Here is a 27,453-nt window from a genome sequence, read left to right as displayed (position 1 = left end):
TCAAATTCAAACTTTTTTTTTTTTTTTTTTTGATACTGGGAATTGAACCCAGGGATGCATACCACTGTTGAGCTACATACCCAGCAATTTTTTTTTTTTTGACCCACTTCTGCTAAATGGCCCAGCCAGCCTTCAAACCTGGCGATCCTCCTGCTTTGGCCTCCTGAATGGCTGGGATTCACAGGCCTCTGCCTCAGGACTAGTTCAAATTCAGATTTTTGAACTGAAGAATGTACACCTTGAACTAGCAAACAACTAAGGATTGCTTCCACTCCCCCTCCCCCCCCCCAAAAAAAAAAACATTGGTATTATCCTCCTTGCTACCTGGGATGTTCTGAGTGTTTTAAAAAAAATAAAAATTAATAAAATTAGGGAGTGCTGGGAAAATAGGACAGCTTATTTGTCCATTTTTCTAGAGCTTTTAAATTTAAACCCATGAGGTTCTGTTGAGGCAAGAGTCTAAATTGGTAAAATATTGGTTATTGCCAGACATCTTTGAGAGCTTTACAAATATTAACTCATTTAATCATCCTCACAACAACTGCATTAAGAAAATATCATTATTCCCACTTTAAAGATGGGGAAACTTCTGAGTGGGGTGGGGCATGCCTGTAATCCTAGAAACATTGGAGGCTGAGGCAAGAGAATCAAGTTGGAGGCCAGCCTCAACAATTTAGCAAGACCTGTCAAAAAGGGCAGAGGATATAGTTGGGGTAGAGTGTGAAGGATATGAAATATAACCCTCAAGGAGAAAGGAGGACAGTTTGTTTGGGGGAGCAAACAATGATCTCTGAGCTCTGGACATTCATTCACCCTTTCCTAGCAACAAATGATTCAAATCTTATTTTTTGGAGGCGGGTGGATACTAGGGATTGAACTCTGGGGCATTCCGTCACTGAGCCACATCTTCAGCCCTATTTTGTATATTATTTAGAGACAGGATCTAACTGAGTTGCTTAAGGTCTCGCTAAATTGTTGAGCTGACTTTGAACTCCTGATCCTATCTCATCCTCCCAAGCTGCTGGGATTACATACCTGTGCCACCTTGGCTTTCAAATCTCATTTTTATGAATCAAAACTTAATCAAGCCCTGTAAAAAAAAAGAAATTAGACCCCTCCTATAATCATTTGCCATTTTTTTCTTCTGAAAAAATGTGCCATTCTGTTGCTTAATAAAGAAAGCTTGCTTTCCATTGAGATCTGGTCTCTGATTATTTTTGCTTTCCTCAGTATAATTAATAAATAAAGATGGGGAAATTAGCACTTAATGGTGAAGTAAATAGCACAACTGGAATCCAAACTCAGATTATCCTGAGATGTCTGTTCTTAACTAGGTGACTATACTATGGTGATTTTAGGCACATTCCTACAACTTTGCTGCAATTCTTTATTTAGATGTTTTGGGACTGCATATTGGCACACACTTGTAATCCCAGCAGCTCAGGAGGCTGAGGCTGGAGGATGACAAGTTCAAAGCCAGCATCAGCAAAAGCGAGGCAGTAAACAATTCAATGAGACCCTGTCTCTAAATAAAATACAAAATAGGGCTGGGGATACAGTCAGTGATTGAATGCCCCCGAGTTTAATCCCTAGTACCAAAAAACAAAACAAATCAACCCCCCCCCAAATGTTTTGGTTTTGAAAATTCATGGGAATAAAACTAATAATCTTTTTGACCAGCAGGCAAGTAGCATTTAGCATAGAGTAGGAAGGGAGCGTGGCGATACATGATTGTATTATGGGAAAATAGCATTACCAGTCAGGTTAGTACTTCCTATTCGAAAGAACTGGTTTAGGTAAGTCCATCTTGATTTCTGAATTCTAGGGAACCAAAATAGCAAACATCTTTTTAAGGATTTAGAATAGTTCATATTTGCATTTTCTTCAATGCTTTGTCCAAAGTGTAACTTCTCATATTATAAATTAGCTGATTTTAAGATTCATCTTGAGGATATAATACTAATTGAAACACTGGCAGTAGAGTTACTTTCTTGTGACCTTTTATACTGTAAGAGTAATTTAAATTGGCCAGTGGAAATCCTTAAATCCAGTTGAAAAGTTTGGAATTTTCTTTGATGTCATTGAAAGGAGGATTGAGTTTCTCAGAATAATAGCTTCTTGTTCTACAAATATTTTCAACAATTTATAGTAGAAATGTGGGGACAGAGGTTGTTCTCTGGTTGGGAGGTAGCGATACTGTTGTTACCAAAAGCATGATCATTGTCCCCAATGCCAGTTCAATAAAAAGGACACAGTTTTGAGAAAAAGGAAAACATTTTTATTGCTTTGCAAGCAGAGGAGAAATACCAGGACTCCTGTCCCAGAGGCTGTGGTTCTGCCCATCTAGGGGAACAGGGGTTTTTAAAGAACTGAATCAAAGGCTACTTTCCATGTGTAATTCACTTGTTAATTTGAGAGAGAGTCATTTCTTGTATTTTTTGGTGCCATCCGCAAGTCTGAATTACTTTGTTCCTGTGGTGGGTGTGTGCTCAAGGACAGATAACTGCAAAAGTGGAAGAAAGATAATCTTGTCCCATCCTGTGCCCCTCCCTGCCTTTCCAAGATTAGGGTTGGGAAGAGATTAGGGAGGAGAAGTGACTGAGAAAGGGGAAGAAACATGTTCCTTTTAAAAATAAGTTGCAATCATGAAATGGTGCAACCACTTAGGAAAATAAGCTAACAGGTTTTTTTTAAGATTAAATATTTACCTATCATGGGAAAAAAATAAGTTGCAGTGGTAGAGCATAAAATGAACCACTGTTACATTTCCTTATTTTGTATTTTATTTAGTGATAGGATCTCACTGAATTGCTTAGCACCTTGCCATTGCTGATGCTAGCTTTGAACTCATGATCCTCCTGTCTGGCCTCCTGAGATGCTGGGATTATAGGTCTGTGCCACCTTGCCTGGCCCTTACTGTCACTTTCTACAATTCCCTTTTTATGGCAGTGACATCTCTGAGCTACTTTCTGTGTGAATTTGGGGGAAGTGACCTGAAGTTCTTGTTCTCTATCAGGTGGGACAGTTAAGTGTATGACAGGAGAGTTTGAAGTAAACATGTTTTGATGAAGAAAGGTGCCTAAGCTAGAAAAATGTGTGAAATAGATAAGGATATAAGGTTAAACATATTTTGATGTATTTTAGCACAAACAAGTGTGATAGTTTAGATAAGCAAGATGTAAGCAAGATGTGATGCAATATAGACACAATCTGTTAAGATAGGATAAGAGATAGAAGTTACGACATAAACATGTTTTTGGTTTGAAGTGTTGTAAACAACTATAGTATTTAAAGGCCAGGAAGGCTGAGCTCTTTGGCCAGTTCAGATCCACGATGTCCGTGGGTCAACATCGAGCGAACTGAACCCCGCCAGTCTCTGTTCCTGTGCCTCGTGTGATGTGATGAACCTGGCGTGAATAAACCGAGCATTCGAAAAGGCATCCCATGTGCAGCGGCTTCTTTCTTCAGGACACGGATTGTCGGCTGGGAGCGGTTACCTGGGGCAGGGGCCATCCTGACTCCAGAACCACCCGGGAGCAATCGCGGGACCTCGCCGCAGTCCCTACTCGTGTCAGTGTATATTCAGCATCAGGGCAGACCAGAGGTCCATGGTGGCAGTTGGTAAGTGACTGGACAAAGTTTACATAGGACAGGGATCATGCTAGGACAATAATAAAGACTTCAAAGTATGTTTGGGTGAACAATTAACACAAAAGCAATTAGTATTTCTGCCAGTCTCTGAAAACCATACACAAGTAACTCATAATCATGTCAATGAAAAACAGATCAAGTTTATCTATGTAGAAGGTTAAGAAGATTTGTAGGCCCATGAGATCAGGCTCAAATTGACTCAGGATAAACTTGTGACTTTTGAGTCTTTCGTGATCATTATTATTAGGCATTCCCACACAAGAACCCTTCCTTTATAGCTTCCAGATTTACTTACTTTTGGTAGCGTTGACAGAAGTGTACATCTTGAGTTACATTAAAAAATTATCGGGGCTGGGGATGTGGCTCAAGCAGTAGCGTGCTCGCCTGGCATGCGTGTGGCCCAGGTTCGATCCTCAGCACCACATACAGACAAAGATGTTGTGACCACCACAGACTAAAAAAATAAATTAAAAAAAATTATCTTTCCATTTATGCATTTAGGAACAGGGATTAAACCCAGAGGCTCTTAACTATTGAGACATATCTCCAGCCCTTTATTATTTTGAGGCAGGGTCTCACTAAGTTGCCTAGGGCCTTGACAAATTGCTGAGGCTAGCTTTGAAATTATGATCCTCCTGTCTCAGCCTCCCAAGCTGCTAGGATTACAGGCATGTGACTCCATGCCTGGCTGTCTTTCTTTTTAAATGTCCACATATAGTCGTACTTCAGTCATACTCTCCTGCCAGGTGTTTAAGACCAAGTTGGTCAAAATTCACTTTGTTCATATCTTCTCTTAGAGTCAGTGATCTCAGGATTCCTTAGCAATCATTCTTGGGGACATAGTATTGCCGCAGTCCGGCTGCAGCAAAATAACTGGGGAGTGACGAGCAACTTGTGTACATTGATACAGCAAGAGTGGGAGCTGTTTATTGTAGGACAGGAGGGGTATGTATACGTTCCACACAGCTTATCTTAATTAACATAAACTAGATACAGCAGTCAACCAATAAGGAATCTCCACACTTAATGGCTCACTGGCCTTACTTCACAAACCACTCCCCCTGGCAAAATGCCAGGCGCCATCTTGACTTGTTTACAGACCCTAACATAGAATGAGAAGTCTCTTTCCTCTTTTAGCCTTCCTGTACCAATTGTGTTATCTGCTAGGATGGGTCAAAGTCTTACTGACTATATCAGGATATTTCCCTCTTCAATGACCCCGCTCTTTGCAGAATGTGCACTGATTGGCTGGCTTCCTGTTCTGTAGTATCTCCTTGATCCCCCTGATGAGGAGGCTGGGTGACTCCTTGAAGTTGCAGGGTCCTTAGAGGGGTTCTGTCATCCTCTGGCTCCTTGCTGATCTGAGAGAGCAAGGGCCAGAAAATTGGCTGCTTTTTCCTTGGCCCTTTTACTTCCTTGACTTCGGTCTCCCAACTTTTTGGTTTTGAACATCCAGCAGGCCAGTTTCACCAATATTAAAAGTGGAAAATATGGGTTATACTTTTATAGTTACCCTATCATTTAATTGGGGTATTAGTACTGAAAAGCAGCATTGCAATCTGTCTGTTCTTTAGGTGATAACTTATTGTCTTAAATTCATTATGGTTGTTCTGTTCGAAGTAGAACTTCTGTAAAATATTAAAAGGCAATAGTTATATACTTTTATAAGGAAAATACAAAATGAACACTAGACTATCTTTGGTATCCTATAGCTTCTAGAAAGATCCATCTATCAACTCAATTACATACAAGTTTTTTTTAACTCTTTTACAAGCCTAAATAACTTTTACAGTTTGCCCAAACTTTTACTTAAGTATCACATCCCTTGTTTGTTTTGAGATCATAGTAATCTTTACAACAACAACAAAATAAATCTTTTGAACACAACTTTAAGCTTAATTTTAGCTTACTTTGGGACTCTCCTAACATGGAGAAGGACAAGAGCCAAGCCTTAACTTAGGTGAGGCTGGACTCTTGACAAAGTGTTTATTCCTGAAACTGATCTGATCTTTGCCTTTCTTTTTTTTTTTAAAAAAAGTATCATTTTACAAAGTTCTCATGAATTGTTTCCTGAGTCTGTCTGAATAGCAGTTAGCATAATACAACATCACATCTGAAACATGAATCAAAGAAAAAAAGCTAAGAGAGTTCTTAACTTTCTTTTTGTGGAAAAAGTGACAAAATGTTTTCATGTTCCACATTGTCAACCTTTGAACAAATCAGGCTCTCCTCATTATCTTCCAAAAATACATTTAAATTTCCATCCCAGTGTAAAGAGTACCACAAAATTTTATATGTAATTTATTGACAATGGGTTACTTTTATCCAGTTACAAAACATTAACTGACATAAGTAAATACCAACCAAATTTGTTATTTCTATATAAACCTGAGGGTGATTATTGCTACAGATAATTTTAGTTTAGAGAATACCAACCTGGTAAATTGCTCTCCTAAGCTTACATTTAGATGGCTTATATATTTGAAGAACATAAAATCATTTAATATTCAAAGAAGCTAGTAATGGTTAGCATTACAATTGCATAGATGTCTCTATATTAACTAAGTTTAACTTAAAAGTAAAATTTAGAGTCCACATTGTATATGGTAACAATAATCATAAGTCTTCATACTAGCAAAAATCAAAGAATAGCCTTAAGTCTCATATATTTAGGAAACTATTAATAATTAGGAATAGACTTAGTCAAAGCAAACAGATATAAAGTCAGAGCCAGGTCTTCAAATGGCATTATGGCCCTTCTATGTCAGATACAAGGTATAAAAGAACATTTATTAGTTACCTTGCTAGTAAACCTACATAAACTTTCATTTTATGAACTTACATAACACTTAGACCAGGCTCAGGCAAACACAATTCTCAGATGTGTACATATCTCTGGTAACATGTATTCAGGGTATCAACTATATTGTAGTAACCTAAAATAGAAGTTGCTTATTTAACTAGTTATGAAGTAATCATTTAAAAGACTTTAAAACAGGCATAAATCCTAATTCTTCTTTAAGATTTAATTTCCCTAAGTAATAAAACTTGACAGACACAAGAAAATTATCTTAATAAAGAGCAGATTAATGTTCTAGACTTTGCTTCATATCATTGCATTAAAATTTGAATAACTTTGACTATGCTAATTACAGCCAATTTAATCTCAAATTTTTTCAGATGTACCTTCACAAATCTTCTGCAACTTATTTAGCCATTCTACAATTTGTTTACATCCTTAGTTTTGTCCTCTCTTTCATATTGGTCATTAGCACAAGAATATTACTTTATCAGATAAAATACTTCATCATCCAGAAATATTTTTTTTACCCTCTAATTTTCCAGACTAAAATATATTTCCATACCTATAACTTTCTTACATTTCTTTTCTAGTTTCATACCCTTTCTTAAATTCATATTCTGAAACAATCTTTATGAATATTATAAGTGCATGTAATTACTCAACAAATTTTATCCCAGGAGAGGACCAGACAATTTGGCATATAGAAAAACTATACCTTAATCTTTTTCTTCTAGGTTGGATTCAAGGGGTTGGAGCATGGAATATTTTTGAGCCTGACCTGTCTCCCTTATCTTTATTACAATGCCACCAACTTTGAGTTCCCCAATGGTCAACTGTACCCCAAGTCTCCTTTCACACCGTTTTCTTACACTAGGCATATTGATGGTCAATAGAAGAGGCCCTTTCCATCCTTTTCTTTGGGCATTCTTGAAGATCTCTTTGTGGAGGTTGCCAGCAAAACTTGGGATTGGCTTTAATTTCTGTTTTTATTTATTTATTTTTTATTTCTGAGTGCAGTTGTTTATCCTACCAATTTCCTTATGCATTTAGTTTTTAAAAATTTTTTTATAGTTTTAGATGGACAGCATGCCTTTATTTTATTTGTTTATGTGATGCTAAGGATTGAACCCAGTGCCTCACACAAGCGCTCTGCCACTGAGCTACAGCCCCAGTGCCTGCATTTAGTTTGATGGGATACTGTTATAGCAAGGATTGCTCTGCCCCAGTGATGAATATCCCTGACTGAATAGCTGATTTCCCTGTTGTCATTTCTTTTGGTGCCATCCCTAAGTCTGAATTACTTTGTTCCAGTGGTAGGTGTGTGCTCAAGGATAGATAACTCCTTGGAATGGGGAAGAAAGGTATTCCTGTTTCTCCTGAGGTTAGGGAGGAGAAGGGAGAGAGGAAGAGAAATAAACATGTCCCCTTTAAAGTCACAGTGGCAGAGCAGCAAGGGCTATATTCAAAGCATAAAGTAGACCACTGTTACACTATTACCCAATGTTCAGAAGACATTAATACTGCTTCTTATATTACAATATGTCTTCTATCTTAAGCCAGAAGATTTAATATTATATCTTGACAATCCAACCTTTAACAAAACCAATGCCCCTTTTCCTGTGGAGCCGTGGTTTCCGAAATGCAGGAATTATATTCATAGCTTTATCAGCCACGTTTTTTTCTTTCAATGCTTTCAAGCATTTTGTTAGCATGTAATACGGTTCTTCCTTTAAATATATATCCAGGGGAAATAAAAGATAAATGTGGTCAGAGTTCAGTGACTTCTCGACACTCCTTCTGCTTGCAACATGGTCTTTCTTAGTCATCACCATGACTTGCCTGGATTGCTGAAATCAGCAGTTTCCACCTTTATCCTCCTCTAGTCTGTTTTTAACATAATAGGCATGTGCCACCATACTCAGCTTGCCAAGTTTTCAACATCATAATGCCTTTAATTTTTTTTCTTTTAATTTCTCAAATAGAATTAGGGATGTAACTCAGAGGTAGGGCACTTGCCTAACATGCGTGAGACCCTGGATTCAGTCTCCAGTACCAGGGGTAAAAAATCTAATTAAATAAGAATACTTTTTTCTTTTCTTTTTTGGTACTGGCAATTGAACCTGGGTCACTTTACCACTGAGTTACATTCCCAGCCTTTTCTATTTTTAATTTTGAGACAGGGTATTGCCATGTTGCTGAGGGTCTTGCTAAGTTTCTGAGGCTTGCCTTGGACTTGTGATCCTTCTGCTCAGCCTCCGGAGTCACTGGTATCACAGGCGTGCACCATTGCACCTAGCTAGAATACTTCTTGAGCCACTTAAGAAGTATAGAGATTTGGGTTCGAAAAACCTAATTTAAACTGGTTTAAACAATGAGGACATTTATTGATTCACAAAACAGTGTCCAGACAGTCTTCTGTGCCAGCTTTATCTAGTGGCTGTGCTTTCCTGTGTGTGTGTGAACATCTTTAGAAAGGCACAGTTGTCAGTAGCATTTATTAACTTCACTTCTACCAGCAAGAAAGAAAGTAAGCTGGGTGCAGTGACACATACCAATCCTAGCAGCTTGGGAGGCTAAGGCAGGAAGATCATGAGTTCAATGCCAGCCTCAGAAACTCAGCAAGGCCCTAAAAAGCTTAGTGACACCCTGTCTCGAAATAAAATGTATAAAAAAAAGGGCTGGGGATGGGGCTTAGTGGTTGAGCGGCCCTGGGTTCAATCCCTGATTCAAAAAAAAAAAAAAAAAAAAGAGAGAGAGAGAGAAGGTGGCCTCCAGAGATCAGGAAGAACTTTCCAGTAATCTTTTACAAACTTCATTTGACATCTTAATATACTTAAATAGGTCAGTCTAATAGCAGTTTCAGGTAAGGGGGAAACCATTACCCTTAGACCAAGTTTCTCCACCTCAAAACTATTGTATTTTTGAGTTGGGTAATTCTTTGTGTATGGTACTGTTCTCTGAATGATAGAATGTTCTGGATTTCTAACTGTGATTTCCTCCGTCTGTGACACTAAAAAGTATTTCCAGAGAGGTGGAGATTGTAGCTCAGCGGTAGAAGGCTTGCCTACAGTGAGCCTGAGGTTTCATCCCCAGCACTTGGAGGGAAAAAAAAAAAGGAAAGAAAAGAAAGATCTTACTCAGATCCCCCCGCCCAACTGAAAATTGATCTAATCTTGCTCTGAGAATCCTACTCCCCATTTAATGTATCTTAGTTTTTTCAAATTTGAATTATGTCTTATAGTTCCACTTCTTTTGGATATATGTCCTCTCATTCAGGTTTCCTATTTCACTTTCTATTGGGGATGTGATGATCTGGACTTATGCTTGGAAAGAGTCCTTGTACACACATCCACAGGGCTGTTTGTGTGATTCTCTAATTTATTTATTTTATATTTCATTGATTTTGGTACCAGTGATGCGAGTTACATCCCCAGCCCTTTTTAATTTTGAGACAGGGTCTTGCTAAATTGCCTAGGGCCTCACTAAGTTGATGAGACTGTCCTGGAACTTGTGATCTTCCTGTGTCAACCTCCTAAACTGCTGGGATTACAGGCATGCACCACCATGCCCAACCTCTTTTTTATTTTTTTAAACTTAATTGGTGGTACTGGGGATTGAACCTGGGGTCTCTAGCATGCTAGGCAAGCACTCTACCACTGATCTAGTAGACTCCTTACCTCTTTTTAAAATTCTATTTTTAGCCAGGATCTTGCTAAGTTGCCCTGGTAGGTTTCTGTTCTACTTGCTTCTCTGATGTTTCCAATGTCAAATAAACATTACATTGCTTTGAAATGAGAACCTGTAATAGCCCAGGTTAGAAACCTAAATGGAGTCACACACTAAAGTTTCATGTCACAAAACTGAAATTAAGCTAATTTTTTTTCTCATCTTCTGAAAAATTAGGATGAGAGAGGTAACAACCAAATTTCCCAAACAGGGTACTTTCACTTGACAAAGTAGTGAAAGTTTCCTCTACCTTAATCCTTACACAAAGAAGTTATCCTAAAGTGATCTGAAATTTATCCATCAGTTAATTTTTCTATTGTCTATTCCCATCTTACTAAGAACTGTTTTGAAATGATGAATCTACTTTTTGTTCTTTTGTTTTTGCTTTCTTTATTCTCTGTTTATAAAACCGACCTTTTCTGCTTTGCCCATTGGAACCCTTTTTCTTTTCTGTGGAGTGAAGACTTGCCTGATTTTAGAATAAAAAATAAAGTCATTTAAGATTATTAATCTAAATTGTTTCGTCTTTTAATACCAGTCTCTCTTCATTGCCTCATTGATGATATCTAATGGTGAGTCCATCTCCTGTGCTTTGTTCCTGATGACAGGGACCCACCTTTCACTTTAATCACAGGTGATTTTCAGTATGGGTGGTCGACTACTTTGCCCCAATTGTGGCTGTCTCCTGGCTACTTTGCCATATGTTTTTCCTTGGCACCACAAAGAACCCAGGAATGCCTGGATTCCTTCCAAGGACACATGAATCTCAAGTGTGCTTTAAATTTGCCAGTTTGGGGCCTGTTTTGTTTGCTATGCCCTGCTATTATTTTTTATAATGCTGAAACCATTCTGTTTCTGTTAGTGGTTAACTTCCCCTAGTTCCAAGCTAGGGTCACATACTCTAAGCTTTTCCTTTGACTATTCTTACTCTCAAATATGGTAGAATGTTCTGTTTCTTTTCCTGTTGCCTTGGAGACCAACCACCCTGCCTTTCCCTTCACTTCCACTTCCAAGACTCAGCCTTCCTTTTTCTGAATTCCCAACTCCCAACATTTTTGTAGATAACATAGCTGTGTGCCTCAAACTTTCACTATGGAGAATGGTTCTCTCATCTCTATACTCATCAAATGTAGGCCTCCACTTCTCTCTGGCTATGCACGCCCTGCTTCCAGAACTTTCCCTAGAGATCTCTGCATTCACTGGGTCACGAAGCTGAGTATATCCCAGGGCCTCAGGGCTACCTACATAGCTTCTAGTCCTCTCATTGCTGGCTTACTGGGGGTCATCCTAGGGCTTTCAGACTCATCTCTAGGCTATCTTCATTTTTTTTTTAAAGAATGGAAAAGATATCTTTAATTCTTTTTTGTAAGAATTCTTTTAGTGTTACCAGTGTGTTATTTTTTTTTTAATTTTTAAAACATTTTGTCAGTGCATGATAGCAGGACTCATCATGCATCTTTGTACATGCACATAAGATAATGTCATTAATCTCATTTCCCATACCTTCCCTTTCTCTCCTTTCCTCCCTCACCATTATCTGCTTTCTCTAGTGAAGTACCTCTAATTCCTAAAAGTCTGAGCTTCAGCCAGTCAATGTGGGTTGAAACTGAGGAAGCTAGATTTCAAGGATCAGACGAGGCCAGGAAAATTTAAAACAAAGGAACAAAAAGAAAACTTGGACCACTTTTGAAATCTGATAGACTTTGAAATTAGGATAAAGAGGCCACCAGATTACATTGACAGTGCACAAATTTTACAATAACTTAAGAAAGCACCAGTATTTTAAGACTATTTTAGAAATAATATAAACTCTCAATGAATTAATTGTTTGTAATGAAAGATGTTATGTCATGTGTGTGTAAGATCGAGATGGCAGTGTACCTCCTTTCATTATATAGAATTGATACTAAATTAATCCCTGTTAAACTGGAGATTGTGATCTCCCAGCCCTCAACTCTAGCATCTAGGTATAGTCAGCCATGTGGTATAAGTCACTGTCACCAATAAGGACATAAACAGACACATTGTGTGGCTGTCTTCATCTTTATAGACCTAACCCCCAGAAGAAGCCAGCAAGCTGCTGCCTTGTACCTGACTAATAATTCTAGCATAGATGGAGTCCTTCCTTTAGCACTTGACATTGGGCTATGATGGGAAGAAATTAGGGCTGCATTCTTCAGAGGAAAAAAATCTATCTCCTTCAAAAGGAGATCAAGCTGGTGTTAAATAGATCTGTTACCATGTTGATTATGCAAAGACAGGAGAGGGAGGAAGGAAACTTCTATATGTAGTAACACTGGGCGGAGCACTAAGTATATGTGACTGGTTATCCTTTTGCAATCTACAATTTATGAGTTAAATTAGAAAGTGGAGGCTCGTTGAAATTAAATTATAGGCAGTGCTACTATGGCTTCACTGGTCCTCTTTAAGACTTGACGAGGTTTGTTTCATTTTTGGGGGGGAGGGGGAGGTACTGAGAATTGAACCTAAGGGCTATTTACAACTGAGCTACATCCCCAGCCCTTTTGATTTCTTATTTTGAGACAGGATCTCACTAAATTGCCAAGTCTGGTCTCCAAGTCTGGTCTCCCCCTGCCTCAGCCTCCCTACTTGCTGGGAATACAGGCCTGTATCCCCACACCCGACTGACCAAGATCTTTATGACTTCAAAGTTTATATTCTTTTTACTAGACCACAGGCTAAGCTCTTGTCCCCTGATGGAGGTCTTATACTCCAAAGAGCCACTGTTTCTTTCTGAATTCTCTTTTTCTGAGACTACTCTCGGAAACTAAGACTCAGTGGGCTCAAACCATAGTTCCAGTAGTGCTTCTGCTTTGATCTTGGGCAAGTTGTCTTCCCTCCTGGGCCTCAGCTTCCCTTTCCGTAAGGAAAAGATAGAAATATAAAGTCAAAGATCTTCTGTTCTTGATTTATCATGAATAGTTTAATTCTTCTCACTGAGAAACTTATCTTGGGGTGTGATGGTCAAATACCTGACAAGAATAGCTTAGAGGAGGAAGTTTATTTAGGCTCGTGGTTTCAGAGGTCTCAAGTCTATAGATGGCTGACTCTTTTCCTTTGGGCTCAAGATGAGACAGCACATTATAGAAGGGCTCAGTAGAGGAAAGCTGCTCAGTTCATGGTAGGGTCAGGAAGCAGAGAGATGGGGCTGCAGAGAAAATGTACCCTTCCAAGGTACATCCCCAGTGACCCACCTCCTCCAGCCATGCCCAACCTGCCTACAGTTACCACCCATTTATTCTACATAAACTGATTAGGTAATAGCTCACAATCCAAACATTTTACCTCCAAACATACTGCATTAATACTGGAGCTTTGGGGGAACACCTTGTATCCAAACCATAACATGGGTGAATATTTTTATAAGGCTTTATTTATTTATTTTTGCAGTATTTTGATTTGAATACAGAATCTCATGCATGCTAGACAAGGCTCTACCACAGAGCTACCCTAGCCCTTTGTGAGACAGGGTCTTGCTAAGTTGCTGGCCTTGAGCTTGACATCCTTCTCCCTCGGCCTTCTGAGTAGATGGGATTACATATAGGCATTCATCACCACTCAGCTTTATGATTTTTATGCTTTTATTGATCATTTTAAATTAAAAATTTAATTAGATTATTTTTTAAAGATTTGGATTTAAATTTCTAAAATTTAGAAATTAAAATTTTGTATATTTTGCATTTTTTGTTTCTGTTTTGTCATGTTCTTTTGAGATGGATTCTTGCTGTATTCCCCAGGCTAGCTTTGAACTCCTGGGCTCAAATGATCCTCCTGCTTTATCCTCCGAGTATGCACAATATCATGCATTCCTTTTATTTTTGCTTTATTTTTAGATTTTATTTTATGGTACTGGGGATTAAATCCAGGGGCCTTCTACTGTTGAGCTACATCCTCAGCCCTTTTTAAAATTTTTTATTTTGAGTAATGGTCTTGCTAAGTTTCCCACACTGACCTCGAATTTGTGAGGCTTCTGCCTCAGCCTGCTTGGTTGCTGGGATTACAGACATGTATCATCATACCTGGCTCTTGTTGTTATTTGGTCCTGGAGGTTGAACCCAAGGGTGCTTTACCACTGAGCTATATCCTCAGTATTTTTTATTTTGACACATGTTCTTGCTAAGTTTCCAAGGGTCACCTTGAATTTGTAATCCTCTAGCCTCAAGCCTTTGGGTTGCTGAGATTACAGATTTTCTGCTTACTTTTCACTTTTTCCTAGTATCTGTTCCCACAAAAGGCAATGTCCCTATATTAATAGTATTCCAGGCATTAGAGAACCAGGGTCAGAATCACAAGATTTTAAGGCTACTTGCTTTGTTCTCCCTTCAAAACACACACACACACACACACACACACACACACACACACACACACACACCCCGCCTTTGAAAGAGTCATTATTCAAAATATAGCCTGAAAGCTGTCTAGGCTGTAAGCAATTGATAATTAAGATGACTGCAACATACGTTTAATTTGTGTGAGAATGGGGAAGAGATCAGTTGTAGTTTCAAGATAGAGTACTCTGTGAACTGGTCCTGAAGCCAGCAAATAGATTGCAAAGGTTTATGCAACAAAAGGACTAATGACATTCTCTCTTCCAGAAAAGTGGAGTGACTCAGTATACAGATGTTCCACCTACCCCAGCGTTTGTAATTATGAGCTGGCTGGCGGCAGTATGCGAGTAGTCTTTGAATCATCTGTTTTTATAGTTTCTTTGGCGGCTACTCTTTTTAGAACAATCTAGGACATGTCAACTGAAAAATGCACCAATTGCTTACAAGGAGAAAAGGGCTTGGTATAGGGGTGCGGACACAGGGAGTTCTTAACCTGCCTCTACTCAGAATGGTGGGTAGGGAGAATGGCCTGATGATTCTCAGAGAAATATATGACTCCTGATGAATCCAGATATCTGGAGAACATGAAATGAAAATTTAATACTAGCCTAGGTGTATACAAAATGAGGCAAGCTTCAGGAAGAAATGCTGATATCACTTTAATAAATACTAACACAAAGGAGATAAACTAGAAAGACCTGAATTTGTGGGTAGCCTCATGAAGTAAAAATAAGCTGGGCACCTATTGCAAAATCATTTTTGTTGCAGTGTGTGCCCCAGGAATGTGCCATTCCTGGTAATCTTTTCCATTTGCATGTGAGCATCTTGTTCCAGCAGTCTTTGGATTCAGATGAACAGAACTTTGGGTTGAGTGAGTTCTTGGTCATTCTGGCACAGAACAGGCTATATATTAGCTTTCTGTGACTATAACAAAATACCTGAGATATTAAACTTAGAAAAGGTTAACTTTGGTTTAAAGTTTTGGAGGTCCGTGTTCATGTTTGGTTGGCCTTATTGCTTTGAACCTGTAGCGGCAAATCATGGTGGAAGCAGATGGCAGAAGGAAACTACTTACCTAATGACCAAAAAGCAAGAAAAGAGGGAGAGTGCTGGATCCCCCAAACCCTCCCCTGCCTTTTTAAAAATATTTTTTAGTTGTCAAGGGACCTTTATTTTATTTATTTATATGCAGCGCTGAGATTGAACCCAGTGCCTCACACATGCTAGGCAGGTGCTTTCTCATGAGCCACAATCCCAGCCCCCACAGTCCCTCTTAAAGGGGATTCCCCAGGGACCTAAAGACTTCCCACTAGTCCCTACCTCTTAAGTTTTTTACCTCCCAGTAGTGTCAACCTAGGGACCAAGCCTGTAACACTTGGGGTTTTGGGGAACATTGCAGATCCAAAGTATAGTATGCTATATGTGTATCTTTTAATTTGTCAAGTATATCTTTGTCAAAGTAGTCTATAAAGTACTGCTTTGGTTTCTGTGTTGAATCAAAGGCCCATATTTTAGAGGTGTGATCCTTACCTTGGTGCTCTTGGGAGGTGGTGGTAGCTTTAAGATAGGGCCTAGTGGGAGGTTTGTGGGTCATCAAAGGTGTGCTCTTGAAAGGGGTTGGTAGGACCCTGGTTTCTATCTCTTTCTTTTGCTTCTTGGCCTTGAGATGAATGGTTTTGCTCTGCCATTTACTCCACGGTATTGTGACTCCACAGGACAAAACAAAGGGAAACAAAAAACAAAAAAACAGGACAGATCAACCATGGAATGAAACCTCCCAAGACCTTGAGACAAATTAAAACTTTTCTCTTGGTAAGTTGGCTACCTCAGGAAAGCTGACTATAGGCACTAAGCCTTGGTTTCCACTCTAGTCTTCTGTTATCTCCTCTATTTCCTGAGGTTATGGGAAGCATGGTGAAGCAATACAGTAGTCCCCCTTGTCTGTGATTGTCTTTCTGTGGTTTCTGTTATCTGCAGTTAACAGGAATCATATGGCTTAATGGTTTTCTGGTCAGTTATGATGGTACATGCCTGTATTCACACTGATCTAGGATGTTGAGGCAAGAGGATCCCAAATTTGAGGCCATCCTGGGCAACTTAGTATGACCTTGTCTCAAAATAAAAATAAAAAGGGCTGGGCTGTAAAGTTTAGTGGTAGAACACCTCTCTACCACTAAACTGGGTACAATCTCCGGTACCACAAGAAAAAAAAAATGCTTCATCTTATATTGTCAAAAGCTTGTTAGTAATATGGTGCTCTATAACCAATGCCTATACCACTCACCTTCTTATTGTGAAAGCAATATATCATCACACATAAGGTTAAGTAGTGTAGCACAATAATATATGTGTTTTGGTACTGGGGATTGAACTCGGGGGCACTCAACCACTGAGCCACATCCCCAACCCTATTTTGTGTTTTATTTAGAGACAGAGTCTCACTGTTTGCTTAGTACCTCACTTTTGCTGAGCTGGCTTTGAACTCATGATCCTCTTGAGCCGCTGGGATTACATGTGTGTGCCACTGCACCTGGCCACGATAACATTTTGAGAAAGGGACCATATTCCCATGACTTTTATTATAGTACATTGTTGTTATTGTTCTGTTGTTAGCATTAATCTCTTACTGGGCTTAATTTATATTAAACTTTATAATAGGTATATATATATAGAAAAAATATAGCTAGTATAGAGTTTAGTACATCCATGATTTTAGGTATCCACTGGAGGTTTTGGAATATATCCTTTGTGGATAAAGGGAGAGTATCATAATATAGAATTTTAGAGTAAAAAAGTGCTTCAGAAGAATATCAAATACAGCTTTATAGACTTGTGATGATTAGGAAATTATCCTCAATTTGGACAAACTGAAAGACAAAGTAAGAATGTAGCAAGTCCCTCACCGCCCCCAGCATAGGAATAAAACTCAGGGGCAGTCAATGAATTATATCCCCAGCCCTTTTATTTTTTATTTTGAGACAGGCCTCTTTAAGTTGCTGAGGCTGTCCTTAAACTTGTGATCCTCCTGCCTCCGCCTTCTGTGTGGCAAGGATTACAGACATGTGTTGTCACACCTGGAAAGGTACCAGATTTATAAAGTGAAATGTGTTCAGTTGAAAAGATTTTGTTTTTGAATGTTTGTCCTACTTTTCTTATTTTTAGAAGGTAATTTCATAGTGATTCAGGGAATGAAGCTTGTATGCTCTACTCTTTTGTTTCTGCCAACTTTCTGCCAGTGGAGGACAGGCTCAAGATCCCCTACAGCTTGGTTTATACGCAAAGGGACATAAAACAGCATACTACAGTGATGCAGCCACATCAGTGTTTATAGCAGCACAATTCATAATAGCTAAATTGTGGAAGCCACCTAGATGCCCTTCAATAAATGAATGGATAAAGAAACTGTGGTATGTATACACAATGGAATATTACTCAGCATTAAAAGAGAATGAAATTATGGCATTGGCAGGTAAATGGATGGAGTTGGAGAATATCATGCTAAGTGAAGTAAGCCAATTCCAAAAAACCAAAGGCCAAATGTTTTCTCTGATAAGTGGATGCTGATCCATAATTGGTGGGGGGGAATGAAGGAACTTTGGATAGGGCAAAAGGGAGGGAGGGGAAGGGAGAGGGCACAGGGATAGGAAAGATGGTAGAATGAGATGGACATTATTACCCTAGGTACATGTATGAAGAAACAAATTACGTGGCTACTTTGTGTACAACCAGAGAAATGAAAAATTGTGCTCCATTAGCGTACTATGAATCAAAATGCATTCCGCTGACATGTATAACAAATTAGAACAGATAAATTAAAAAAAAAAGATCCCATCCAGAAGGAGATTGATACATTCTTTTCCCCCAGTAGAACTCTAAATTCAGGCCAGCTCTTGTGAAACTGAGATGAGAAAAGCTTTCGGTTTCCAGGCCAGAAGGAACTTCCTATTTCTGAAAACTCGAAACCAAATTCAGTCAGGTCCATCCCATGAGGATGATCTGACTCATACCAGACACAGGCAGAGGAGGTGGAGCTGAAAGAGAATTTTTGATTTGCTGATTTCCCAGCATAGTCTGCTTACCTAACAAAGATAAGGACACATACAGTGAACTCTCTAACTCTAGGACTTTGATCACCAGTGAACTATACACTCTTAACATCAACCATCACCAATCAGAAGAGGTGTTTCTCTTCCTTTGAGATGGAAAAAATGTAGAGTGAAAGCTCTCCTCCCAGTGTAGGTCTGGAGAGGGAAATGTTGGAGGGAGGTCCTCTGTGGACCTCTTCCTCCGTGGAACAGAGCTATGTAAACTTAATATTTGCTGAGAGAGACTTTAGTTACCTTAATTATTTTGTTGTAATCTGCCAGCATTGGACAGTTAAGGGTTGGAGAAAATAATAAAAAGTGTTCTTAGTTCCACAATTGGACTAAGTAGGATTATTTATTTATTTATTTATAGATACTGGGAATTGAACTCAGGGGCACTCAACCACTGAGCCACATCCCTATCCCTATTTTGTATTTTATTTAGAGACAAGGTCTCACTGAGTTGCTTAGTGCCTTGCAAAGTTGCTGAGGCTGGCTTTGAACTCAAGATCCTCCTGTATCAGCTGGGATTTCAGGCATGTACTACTGCACCCGGCAAGAATCTTTATTTTTTATTAAAGAGAAAAGTTAAAAATTGTGATTAAAATATACTAATATTAAATTTACCATCTTAACCATTTTTAAGTGCATGTTTCAGTGGCTTAAGTACATTTACATTGTTGTATAATTATTATTATCATGTATCTCCAGAACTTTTTCATCTGGAAAAAGTTCCAGATGAAAACTCTATACTTATTAAACAGTAACTCCCCATTCCCTTATCCCTCAGCTCCTGTCAACACCCATTCTTCTGTAGGTCTTTATGAATTTGCTACTCTAAGCAACTCATATAAGTGGAATCATGTAATATCTATCTCTTTGTGACTGGCTTATATCACTTAGATATTGTCCTCAAGCTGGGTGCCATGTCACATGCCTGTAATCCCAGCAGCTTGGGAGGCTGAGATAGGAGGATATGAGTTGAAAGCCAGCCTCAGCAACTTAGCAAGGAACTAAGCAACTCAGTGAGACCCTTTCTCTAAGTAAAATACAAAAAAGGGCTAAGGATGTGGCTCAGTAGTTGAGTACCCCTGAGTTCAATCCCTGGTACCAAAAAAAAAAAAAAAGATAATCATCCTCAAGATTCAGCCATGTTGTAGCATGTGTCAGAATTTCCTTCCTATTTAAGGCTGAATAATATTCTAATATATGATTAATTGTTCTCTAAGGAATTTGGACTAGGTCTTCAGCGTGTCAGGTGGTACATTTGCAATCATAGTTTTGATATTGTATTAAGATTTTTTGGAAGTTCTAGCATCTTCTTGGGTACAGGGTTGGATAGTATATGAAAACGTGATACATTTTCTGCCCCAGCTGAGAAACAGGTATAGCAAACAAGAATTAAGGCCTATCTGTTCAGTCATTGGGTACCATTTCAATAGTTCCTCTTTTAGGATCCATTCTATTGGAAACTTGAATGTGGATTGTACCTTTGACCACTGGCTTGTTCCTGAAAATACCTCAAGTGCCACTGGGATCCACAGCCCTCCATCTGAAACACTCATTATTTTGATTTGGGTATGGTTTGAGTGTATCCCCAAGGATTTCATGTCATGTAATCTTGATCCCCAATGTGGTGGTATCGAGGTGGTGGAACCTTTAAGAGGTGGGGCCTAGTAGAAGATGGTTAAGTATTAGGGGTACTACTCTTGGGAGGGTTTAATGCCTTTTTCATAGGATGGATTACTTTTCTTAGAAATGGGTTGTTTGGCTCTCTCTCCACTTACATTTGGTACTGGGAATTAAACTTTGGGGCATTTACCAGAGAGCTACATCCCTAACCCTTTTTATTTTGAGACAGGATCTTGCAAATTGCTGAAGTTGGCCTTGAACTTGTGATTGTGGTCCTCCTGTCTCAGCCTTCTGAGTTGCTGGAATTATAAGCATGTGCCACTACATCTGTCTCTGTGTATTATTTCTTCACTGATTGGAACCAGGGTGGGAGAAAGAGTGAGTGAATAGTCATAGTTATTTTCTTTAACGTATTTCAAATAAAAAAAGAGTTGGCAAGACCATTCATCTCCAAAATTAAAGTCAGTTTCAAACTAATCTAAGGTCTCATCATCTGGAATCCTTTACCTTAAAGATCACATAGAGGGTCTGGGGTTGTCGCTCAGTGATAGATCACTTGCTTAGCATTTATGAGGTATTGGGTTTGATTCTCAGCATTATATGTAAATTAAAATAAAGGTTCATTGACAACTAAAAAATATTTTTAAAAAATCACTAGAATTATGTGACCATTTTACAAGTACATAATATAAAATCGAGAGTTTACTTAATTTGTTTATAAACCAAACTGTGTTTTATCAAACCTTTCAGAGGCTCCCAGTTGAGATCTTCAACCTTTGCTCCATTTACCCTCTAGGATTTATTTCAGATTCCATGATGGTCTGGTGGAAGGTGAGAAGAGACCCAAAGTCCTGAACTGGCTCATCTCTCATTTCCATGGCAGTGGGAGGCTGAGAAGGGCAGGGGAAAGTATGAATCCAGTTTTCCACCAAAAATCAATGCAGCTAAGGATACTACTTGGTTTCACCTATGCCAAAATAATATTTGGAGTACCAAATAAGGTAAAGAAGGGTATAGATACTTGAGAAACTGTCTTCTTTAAACTTTTCTATGTCAACTCCCCATTTTTTTTTCCTTTTCCTTTTTTTTCGGAGTACAGGTGCTCTATAAATGAGCTACTCTCCTTCAGGCCTTTTTATTGTGAGACAAGGTCTTTTTGTTGCCCAGGCTAACCTTGAACTTGCTATCTTCCTACCTTAGCCTTCCTAGTGCTGGGATTATAAGTGTGTGCCATCACTTCTTGCTTCTCTGTTCCTTTTTAAAATATTTCAGTAGATTCTCATGTAATCTTCTTGTTCTTAAGTAATTATTTTTCTTTTGAACCTTGTAGCACTTTACCACTGAGCTACACACCTCAGCCTATTTTATTGTTTTATTTTGAAACAGAGTATCCCTAAATTGCTGAGTCTCATGAGTTGCTGAAGCTAGCCTTTGAATTTAGGATCATCCTGCTGCATTCTGCCTCAGGCTTCTAAGTCACTGGGATTACAGGTATGTGCCAACATGCCTAGCTTCATAAATAATTTTTTTTCATAAGTAATTTTTGAAAATGCTCTTCTTTAAAAATATTTTTCATTAGTGCCTTATAGTTATACATAACATTGTGGTTCATTTTTTAAACGTTTTTTTTTCAGTTGTTGACGAACCTCTATACTTTATTCATTTATTTATATTCTGTGCTGAGAATTGAACCCACTGCCTCACACCTGCTAGGCAAGTGTTCTGACACTGAGCTACAACCTCAGCCCTCATTTTGACATAATTTTACAAGTATAAAATATAATTTGCTCTAATTCAATCCCCAGTACTTTCCTTTTTCTTCTCTCCTCCCTTGCTTTGTTCCCTTTCCTCTACACTGCAGACCTTTCTTCTATACAGTTTTTTTTAAAATTAGTACATTATGGATATACATTTATTAATTCTTGGTACAATTTCCTGAACTTTAGGGATCCTATTGAGAAAGTTGTTGCCTGGGCCTATGTGTTGGAGTGTTGAGCCAACACATTTTCTTCTAGCAGTGGCAGAGTTTCTGGTTTACTTCTTAGGTCTTTGATCCGCTTTGATCCAGTTTCATTTTTCTACATATGGCTCTCCATTTGTTCAAAAGACTGTCTTTTCTTCAGGGTATGTTTTTGGCAATTTTGTCAAGTATGAGATGACTGTATCTATGTGTATTTGTCTCTGTGTCTTCTATTATCTTTCATTGATCTTCGTGTCTGTTTTGGTGCCAATACTATGCTTTTTTATTACTATAACTCTAGTATAATTTGAAATATGATATTATGATGCCTCCAGCATTGCTCTTGCTCAGGATTGCTTTGGCTACTCTGGGTCTCCTGTCCTTTCTAATGAATTTTAGAACTGTTTCTTCTAGTTTTTTTCAGTAGTGAGGATTGAACAAAGGCACTCTATCACTAAGTTACAAACCCAGCTCTTTTTTGAGTTGTATTTTGAGACTGTGTGTGGGGGGTGTCATTCTTTTTAAAATTTTTAAAAAATTTTTGTTCTTAAAGTTATACATGACAGTAGAGTATAATTTGACTTATTTATACAAACATGGAGTCCATCTTATTCTAATTAGGATCCCAGTCTTATGCTTGTACATGATGTAGGAATTCACTATAGTGTATTAATTTAATTTTTTAAAAATTAGTTCTCATCAGTTATACATGATAGTAGAAATCTCTTTGATTCATTGTACAAAAATGGAGCAGAAAGTTTTACTTCTCTGGTTGTACATGAAGTAGAGTCACAGCATTAGTGCAATCATACATGTACTTAGAATAATGATTCAAACTGGTGTATTCATATATGTACATAGGAAAGTTAGGTCTGAATAATTTCACCATCTTTCCTGCTTCTGTCCTCCTTCCCTTCCTTTAATTCCCCTAAGACAGTATCTTACTAGTTGCTGAGGGTCTTGCTAAGTTGCTGAGGATCATCTTGAACTTGTGATCCTTCTGCCTCAGCCTCCTGAATTTGGGAGGTTACAGGCATGCACCACCACATCAGATTATTTTTTCTAGTTCTGTAAGAAATTTCATTGGTATTTTGATGGGAACTGCATTGAATCTTCATAATGTTTTTGTTAGTATGGCCATTTTGATGGTCATGCAGTATTAATAATCCTGCCTATCTAAGAACATGGGATGTCTTTCCATCTTCTAATGTCTTCTTCAATTTCATACTTCAGTGTTAATTTATTTTTCAGCAGATTTATTGGAGTATAGGGAAATGATTTATGTATTTATCTTGTACCCTGCTACTTTGTTTGTCAGCTTAAGAAGACTTCTGGTGGAGTTTTTTTGGGTCTTCTAAATAATGGGATCATCTCATCAGCAAATTGATAATTTGTCATCTTATTTTCCTATTTATATCCCTTTAATTTCCTTCTCTTGTCTGATCATTCTAGCTAGAGTTTTAAGGATTATGTTGAATAGGAGTGGTGTGAATGGATATTCTTGTCTTGTTCCTGTTTTAGAAGAAATGCTTTAAGTTTTTTCTTTGTTCCGAATGATGTTAGCTTTGTGTTTGTTATATGTAGTCCTATAATGTTGAGGTAAGTTTTTTTCTATCCCTATTTTCTCTAGTTTTAAACATGAATGGGTGCTATACTTAATTCTTCTAATGCTTTTTCTGTATCTATTGAGATGATAATGTGATTCTTCTAATTATTATTTTGTGGTAAATTATGTTGATTTGCATATGTTGAAATAACCTTGCACCCCTAGGATGAAATCCATTCTTAACATAATTTTTAAAATTAGTTCTTTATAATTTTTTTTGTTTATACAAGGCTCATGATTCAGAAATTCATAGTGATTACTTTATCTGAATCAGGAATTGGGAATCTAAGAAGATATCTATAATAATTTACAAAGAGTAAAATGTAGGGAAAGGAGAAATTTATTATAGTTATTTGGCTGGGGATGTAGCCCAATGGTAGAGTGCATGCTTATTATGTGCAAGTCCCTTGGTTAAATTCCTAGGCCCACAAAACAAATAAGGCTGTCACTAGATAGAAGGAAAAACCAACCTTTTAAAATTTGGTTTTATTGCTTTATAACATCATTTCCAAGATTTAGCTTGCACTGAGAATCTATATCTTGTCTAGTTTGCTTTATTGTTTTTAAAGAGTTATTCCATGCTATCATCACAGGGTTCCTAGCAAAATATCTATTTTTGACGTATGGTATTGTGTAATATCTAGTCATACAATGTCTAGTATTATATGGTTTCTCTGTTTTTGATAAACAGAATCAATGTTTATTTGAGTGAAACAGTAGTTAAAGAAAGGAAGCAACATTGCCCTTCTCCTTAGGATACAAACAACAACAAAATACCATAGGTAATGAATGTGATCTTTTACTGTGAATGAAATATGAAGCCTGTGAATGAAAATGTGTTCTGCCTATGGGAAAAGGTATCAGTCACAGAGCAAAGGAAATTATGCAAATATACATTCTCTTCATTTATTCCTTTTGTTCATTTATTTCATAAATATTTATTAAGTGCTTGTCATATGTATGCCAGGCTTTATACTCTGATCAAGTGGGGGTAAATTCAGTGAACAAAACAAGAAAGAACTAGGTGTGTGGTGCAATGCCTATAATCCCAGTGACAAGGGAGGCTGAGGCAGGTGGATGGCAAGTTCAAAGCCAGACTTGGCAACTTAGAGAAAGCCTGTCTCAAAAAATAAAAAAAGGCTGGGGATGTGGCCAAGTGGTTAAGCACCGCTGGATTGAATCCCTGTAAAAACAAACAAACAAATCAGGAAAGACTAAAAGATAAAAATTTTTGCCTTTCTGTAGGTTGCATTCCAACAGGGATAGGGAAAATCCAGCAATGAATAGAACGCTTAACAAATAAGCCAATTAGATGATAGGAAAGGAGATGATGAGTACTGGGGAATGAACAGAGCAGGGGAGGGGACATCAGGACCACTGCACACATGTGCAACTCTGGGTGTTAGGGGAATGGGATGTGGGGTTAGGGACCATTGAAGGTTTCTAAACTGCTCAAGATGCAAGTGCATTGATCTGGCCAGGTGTCCCTCTTGAGGTTAAAAAACGAACAACAAGTGACAAGTCCACTCCTTTGTTCTCTCCATTTCTTTCTTTTCCTTCTTTTTACCTTGTTTCTTCTATTAATTAATATCTACCCTTCCTTCCTTCCTCAAATTATTTCTTTATAATTTTTCTTTCTTTTGCTCTCTCCCTCCCTTCCTTTCTTTCTTTCTTTCCTTCCTTCCTTCCTTTCTTCCTTCCTTCCTTCCTTCGTACTTAAACCTAGGGCCTCACAATCATGCTACTACTGAGCTGCACCCCCAGTCCGCCCCTTGTATTTCATTGTCATTATACCTTCTTGAGTCTCTGAATTAGTTTTTTTTTTTTTTTTTGGTATTGGGGACTGAACACAGAGGTACTTTTTAATTTTTTATTTTGAGACAGGATCTTGCTAAGTTGCTGAGGCTGGCTTTGAACTTGCAATCCTCTGCCTCAGCCTCTGGAAACACTGGGATTATAGGCATGCACCAACATGCCCAGCTGTATTAGTCTATTTTCTATTACATAAAAAAATCACTGAGACTGTGTTACTTGTAAATAAAGGAGGTTTATTTAGCTCACAGTTCTGGTGGCTGGAGGGTTCAAACAGCATGGTGCCAGTCTCTTGGCAAGGACCTCCTAGCTGTGTCACAACATTGTAGAGAAAGGAAAAGGGAACCTTCTGTAAGCACAAGAGATTACATGGAAAGACAGGAAATCAGAGAGATTTTGGGGTCAGATTTATCCTTTTTATAATAACTTTTATAATGATAATCTCACAAAAACTGGTCTTTTGTGAGAACTATGTTAATATCTTCTAAGGATGATGACCTAATAATCTCCCATGAGGTCCCACGTCTTAAAAGTTCTCACCACCTCTCAATGTTGCCATACCAGAGATCATGCTTTCATTACATGAGACTTTGAGGAACATACTCAAACCATATCCCAGTCTCTTACTCTAGCATTATATGCCTTTCCCTCTCTACTTTCTCTCATCCCACTGTTTAATTTCTTTAGTGTCTTTTTGCCCTTATCATCTATACCCCTATCTTATTCTCTTCCTCTTTCTTTTGACTTTCTCTAGTTTCTTCTCCCTGCTCCCAACTTGCAACACTTGAAAGAAGGAATATAACCTTGCCAAATATCTGAAGATATGACTGTATAGAAATGGAAAATGGAGGCCTCCTTTGTGAGGCCAAATGGACCAAAAGGTCACTAACAAAACCAAGCCTTAATGCCTGTATTGTTTTCAGGACAATGTGAAATACGTGTATGGTGGATTTTTTGAAGTATGGTTTTGCTAAGAATTTTACTTAATCCATAGCAAAGAAATAAGACTATGATAGTTGTAAGTTTCCAAGAGTTTATTTTATAGTAAAATATGCTGTGTCCCAAGATAAACAAGCAAATTTTGTTTTTACTGAGCTCAGAATTCTCTTTTATGTCCATGAGATGGCAGTAGAGCAAAAGAAAAACATTAAAAGCCTCTATCTCTTTATTTCAGAGACTTGGTGAATTTTCCCACAAAGCTGCAATGAAGACAGAGGGAGAACAAAATCTATATAAAGAGAAATTACAAGAAGGTGTGATATAACACTTGAACATATATACTAATTTTGACAAAACGTGTTTGGAGCTGAATTCTTTCTCTGCATTTGAGTATTTACAAGATAAAAGTACATACCTTTAGGGAACTATTAGGGAACTATTAACTCTAATTCCCAATACATGAAGTTAACTTTACAATTAAAGTTAATTTGACATTATTATTAAAAATATCTTTTGGGTTTGTTCATTTTTTTTTCTTTTCTTCCTTTCTTTTTTCACTTGTGGTTCTGGGAATTGAACCCAGGGCCTTTCTCTTGCTAATCATGAAAATTGGGCTGGAGTATAATCAGTAGTAAAATACAGTAGTGTCATTTAATTGATTTATTCAAGATTAGTTATATCTCAGAGGACATTTGATTTGAAAATTGGAAATCCTGAGAAAGTCAGCTCTTTAGAAGATTTTGAATAGTTTAACAAGAAATTTAAGGGCAATTTTCTCAAGATTCTCAAATACAATAACAAATAATGACTATGGGGAGGGAGATATAAGGCACATGTGTAAAACCATTAACAACTGGTGTAGTTGGGTGGAAGTCATGTGGTATTCA

General features: G+C 37.9%; 1 protein-coding gene across 1 annotated transcript in view; it reads left to right on the top strand.

Annotated features, from left to right (window-relative positions):
* The window catches only part of LOC120889491 (uncharacterized), a 29,163-nt gene extending 2,088 nt beyond the window's left edge, over positions 1 to 27,075 (top strand). Inside the window, exons 4-6 of the mRNA XM_078044963.1 lie at positions 3,469 to 3,621; positions 16,248 to 16,344; positions 26,802 to 27,075. Of these exons, the coding sequence (XP_077901089.1) occupies positions 3,469 to 3,621; positions 16,248 to 16,344; positions 26,802 to 26,891 (340 nt within the window). The 3' untranslated portion in view covers positions 26,892 to 27,075. The remainder of the gene's footprint in view (positions 1 to 3,468; positions 3,622 to 16,247; positions 16,345 to 26,801) is intronic.
* The last annotated feature ends 378 nt before the right edge of the window (positions 27,076 to 27,453 follow it).

The sequence above is a fragment of the Ictidomys tridecemlineatus genome, chromosome 4 (assembly GCF_052094955.1).
Source record: "Ictidomys tridecemlineatus isolate mIctTri1 chromosome 4, mIctTri1.hap1, whole genome shotgun sequence".
In the NCBI taxonomy this organism is placed as follows: Eukaryota; Metazoa; Chordata; class Mammalia; order Rodentia; family Sciuridae; genus Ictidomys; species Ictidomys tridecemlineatus.
Note: the sequence above shows the minus strand (reverse complement) of the source record. Positions and strands in the feature narration are given on the sequence as shown.